Source organism: Penaeus monodon, chromosome 12 (assembly GCF_015228065.2).
Source record: "Penaeus monodon isolate SGIC_2016 chromosome 12, NSTDA_Pmon_1, whole genome shotgun sequence".
Lineage (NCBI taxonomy): Eukaryota > Metazoa > Arthropoda > Malacostraca > Decapoda > Penaeidae > Penaeus > Penaeus monodon.
The window spans coordinates 39,897,820-39,902,819 of NC_051397.1; the positions used below are offsets into that span (position 1 = coordinate 39,897,820).

At 43.5% G+C, this 5,000-nt stretch overlaps 1 protein-coding gene across 1 annotated transcript in view; it reads left to right on the forward strand.

The window, feature by feature from the left end:
* Window positions 1-4,471, forward strand: part of LOC119579793 (DBH-like monooxygenase protein 1 homolog) — a 4,685-nt gene extending 214 nt beyond the window's left edge. The window contains 13 exon segments of the mRNA XM_037927680.1: window positions 313-540; window positions 661-789; window positions 978-1,124; window positions 1,233-1,457; window positions 1,459-1,494; window positions 1,759-1,900; window positions 1,903-1,973; window positions 2,179-2,333; window positions 2,649-2,824; window positions 3,066-3,209; window positions 3,315-3,489; window positions 3,601-3,793; window positions 3,977-4,471. Of these exon segments, the coding sequence (XP_037783608.1) occupies window positions 313-540; window positions 661-789; window positions 978-1,124; window positions 1,233-1,457; window positions 1,459-1,494; window positions 1,759-1,900; window positions 1,903-1,973; window positions 2,179-2,333; window positions 2,649-2,824; window positions 3,066-3,209; window positions 3,315-3,489; window positions 3,601-3,793; window positions 3,977-4,171 (2,016 nt within the window). The 3' untranslated portion in view covers window positions 4,172-4,471.
* The last annotated feature ends 529 nt before the right edge of the window (window positions 4,472-5,000 follow it).

Sequence of the window (5,000 nt, forward strand, 5' to 3'; positions counted from 1 at the left end):
CATTATTATCTGCTTTGCTCTGTTTGACTGTCGATACACTAAATTCACAATGTCTGCGTGTATATGCATACCATTTGTGACTAACAATATTCTATCTATATGTGCTGCACATATGAATAAAATTCTATACAACATTTACTGATTAATCCCATATAGTGTGTAGTGTTTTTTATTGTTGCGCATCATCACGGTTGTTATACCATATTTATCACTGCATATAATCATTGCTGGAATAAGGAGAGTTTGTATTCTTTAAGACCATTACGATACCTAGGCCCAACAATTTGTTGCCAACTGTATCTGTCGTTACAGTTGTGGTGTGCGGGAGTGCTGCTCCTGCTGACAGCATGCGGCTCCAGCCTTGGTGAAGAGACTTCCACGTCCAACGCGACCTACCTGGAGAAGCGGCAGGAACATGAGGCTTCCAAGATGGCGGGGGAGATGGACGAAAAGGCCCTCTTCATCCGCCTTCCCCATTCCGCTGTTGTCGACGATGAGGGCAAGTTCCATCTCTCCTGGGCGGTGGACATCGAGAGAGGGGTGAGCATTACATGATACTTGAGAATGCACAGGGAATATGTCTTTATATGTTGTACACTATCACCATTCTAGGCATATTTTGGAGAGATACGATGTGTTTATTATGTATTTTTCTTCCAGGAAATCACGCTTGAGTTATCTGTGGAGACCTTAGGATGGATCGGGTTTGGAGTGTCTCCCAACGGCGCAATGGCGGGCGCGGACATCCTAACGGGCTGGGTTGACGAGGATGGAGTTGGTCATATTCAGGTAGGTTATCTTGATTCCTAACAGAATGGGAAAAATGCATGAAGGGAGGATTTCCAAAGACAAATATTAAAAGAAATTCACGGTAGGTTGGTGGTGAATCATCGCCTTCATAAATTGTGAAGGCATAACTGGGGAATTCCGAAGAAAAATTCCAGTTCTAAATGCCATCCTTTCTTCTTCGCTTGCAGGATCGCCACGGAACCGGGAACGTCAAGCCAGAGATGGACGAGCAGCAGGACTGGAGGCTGCTGAGGGCCAGCGAGAACGCGACACACACCGTTATGGTCGTTGTGCGAGACCTCAGCACCTGTGATGACAAGGACATGCCCTTCATGGTAAAGAAATAATAACTTTTATATTCTCCTTCTCACTGAAGCATATATTTTTTTATTCACCATAACCATGTCGATATATGCAGCAATCCAATTCTCTTTCATTTCCAGAACACAACCAAGAGGGTGATTTACGCTTATGCAGCCGAAGACCCGGTCAACGCAACGGCCCTACAGTACCACGGGTCTTCCAAAAGCGGGTCACGGTACCTAGTCCTCCTGGAACCACAAAGCGCAGTCATGGAGATGCCAGAAGACGCGAAAAAGTGGACGATCATCCAAAAGCATAGCCTCAGCAGCGACCAGGATACAGTGTACTGGTGCAACATCGCCACCTTTCCCACACAAGGAGTCTCAAGTTCATTATGTCGGGGTAAATAACCGCGGTGTGTTTTGATACGTGCTAATAAGTGTATACCAGTGGTTCTTTGGGGTTTTATGAGTTTAGTTTGAGAAGCAGATCAGTCAGGGTGTATTTACTTCGCACTTCTTATAGCTAAAGGATTGAGCAATAGAACGAAAAAGACATAAGAACCACTATTTTACACTACCCAGGATCTCCTGAAGATTAACCTGTTGTTTTTAAAGATACCAATATACTTCGAATAACAGCTTAACCTATATTTTTCTCTTCTAGTTTAACATCCAGCACGGAAAGAACTCCCGTACACACCTTCATCACGTGGTCATCTGGGAGTGCACAGGAGACCCCAACTCAGCCGCCTACAGCCAAGAGCGGGAACGCCTCATGCACTACGCCTCACAGGAAGGTCATGAATGCTCTCGCCAAACATGCCGCCAGACTACGCGAAATGTGACCACCCAACCATTGTCTGGACTTCGGGAATAGAGGTATGACCCGTGTTCATGGTTTATCCACAATATCGCGTAATGGCGGCGCGTATCTAACTAAACTATCCATATTTAAATCTAATGATCTTTCCACGATATTCTACTATGAATATCCCCCTACCTAATGCACCTGTAGGTCTGTGAAATAGTTAATAATGCGACCCTTTGTACTTGTTGTAATACCGTACCTTGTCCCTCTCGACAGGGAGAACGGGAGCCAGCTCATGTGGGAATGCCCTTGGTGTCTGCGCCGGGAGAACACGCCTTTTTCATGATTGAGGCCCACTACGACAACCCTGCCCTGGTGGACAATGACGTCGTAGAGTGGGGGATCGATGTGTATTACACGGAGAAATTACGGTAACGAGCTTTTTTGAGATTGTACTTGGGTGTTCTTGATAGATTCGGTGTTTAATGTCTGGAATCCTAATTTCCTGAGGTTATGTGAGGAAATATTTCGTGACTGGTTATGATTTAAATTGCTTCATGGCTAATAATCCTTCATGAATTATAATTCTTCATCATGAGTTATAACGACGTATAATGTTTCATGACTTAAAACGGTTCATGACTAATAGCGACTTATACTGATTAATAGCGACTTATAAAGTAATAACGACTTATATAACTAATAACGACTCGTAATGACTTATGATGGTCGATGTGTATCTACAGGGAGTTCGAGTCGGGTTCTCTGATGGTGGGCAGCTCCGTGAACTTCGGCATGGTGATTCCTCCCGCACAAGCCCAGTGGACTACGGCTGGTCACTGCCCCGCCGGCTGCCTGGTGGAGGGGATGCCCGAGTCTGGTATCAAAGTGTACCAGGTCCTCCCCCACGCTCATATCATTGGTACGTTATTATTACATGAGTCTTTTGGTATTGTCTGATAATTGTTTGATATGTGTTTGGTATCCTGCTAAATAGGAGGAACAAAAGTCATGGCGTGGATGAAGCTTCGAACTCTCTTAACCGGAACAAGAAGTAAAAAAGGGTCATTTGTTTTGGGTTCGAAAGTCTATCCGAAACATTGACGCGAGTGTTGACTTTGGCTGTACTACTGCATAATTTAATACAATGATTTTCTCTCCAGGACGCAGCATCCGCGTTCGACACTTCAGGGATGGCAAGGAACTTCCTCCTCTCGCGGTGGATGATTACTACGACTTCAACTTCCAGCAGATTCTGAGGCTGCAGGAGGAACGAACCATCCTCCCCAGCGACCATATCACCACAGGTAAAGCGTCCAACTGTATTGATGAAATGAACTACTGAGGATTCGCTTGGATCTTTACTACTGAAAATTTCGTATTCCCGTCACTGACTTCCGTTTCCCTTCCAGAATGTACCTTCGACAGCAGCAGTCGCCAGAACGCCACTTTTTCCGGGTATAGTTCTCGCGACGAGATGTGCCAGGCTTTCCTGTTCTACTACCCGCGCCGGAGCCTCGTCCAGTGCTCATCTGCTTCACACCATAACGTCGTGAAAGAGGTCTTGGGAATCCAGAAATTGCAAAAGTAAGAATGCTCGCAGAACTATAAAACGAGTACAACCTATCGTGAGCAGATACATGACAATAATTTTTTCGGGTGTGTTTGCATTTATCTAATTACGTGCTTACATTACAGCGAAGATAACATGCTGCTTTTGTCGAGCGACAGAGACCAGATAAATCCTTTCCTACCGAAGAGGAAGACCGATTTCAAGACCTTCGTGAACAGCATCAATTGGTCAGAGCTCGACCTGAAGGAAGCCGAAGAGAAGCTGACGCATGGCACTCACGTGACCAGGTGTCTGAAGAGAGGTGGAGTGCCAGCACAGGTAAGAGCACAGTGACCTTTCAAGAACAACAGTAATCTAAACGCAGCGAATAGAACACAAACATTAACAACCACAAAGAATGACATTTCTTATAGCTTATTGTGAATGTTTTCCTCTTTCTCTCTCTACACGTTACTATGTTTGTTCCTTAACATTAGTGCTGACCTTTGTCTCTGCTTTCAGGCCTTCAAGTTAAAAACAGGCTACCCAGACGCAGAGCCCTACAAGGTACCAGAGGATTCGTGCCCAAGGATGTTGAGCCAAAGAACGCCCCAGACCGTCGAGGCCTCCACCAGCGTCTCTTCAGGAGCCTCCACAAGCTACATCTCGTTCACCTGCATTGTATTAGCGATTATACGACAGATTTTCACGAAATAAATGTGCTTTATTTTGCAGGTTATATGAATTGTGCAAAGGAGATCTGTTTTTTTTTGACAAATGACTACCACTTCAGTCTGTTTATAGGTCCTTAATGATATTACTCTAATTTATATATAATTTACCCAAAGATAATGAAGTAAGTCTTCTGTAATTATTCTCTGTGTGTGTGATGGTGATTCTGAGATTAATGTGTGTGTATATATAATGAATGAACTTGACAAACGCTTTACTGTACTAAGGGGTACCACTCCTCTACCAGAACATTCCATAATTAATAAAAAAAATGGTGAATGAAAATGTGTATGAATATGGTCCTATATTTCATAAATAGTCTTTCTTATCGACGTTAGTAATCGAATAATTATTTGCATTCCTCCGAAGAGCGGTTCATAAATACTGTGAAAAGGTCAAATTCAAGTTTATTCTGATTTTTTAAAACAAATTACCCTAACTTCACTACCTGCAGAATAATTCGACACACGTCCTTATCAGCCCAGTCGTGATCGTATCTTAACAACGTCTACTATTACCGTGAATATTTTTCTAGCACACGCACATATATGAACACACACAGTATATATGTATATATTTTTTTAACGGTAGGTTCATGTTTGAGCCGCCGTGGTCACAGCATGATACTTAATTGTAGTTTTCATGTTGTGATGCTCTTGGAGTGAGTACGTGGTAGGGTCCCCAGTTCCTTTTCACGGAGAGTGCCGGTGTTACCTTTTATATATGTATATACAAGGTATTTAATCACAGGTAGCCCTACTCCTGCTGAAATTCCTAGCCTCTACGCCTTTATTCATTGCAAATATTTGAATAT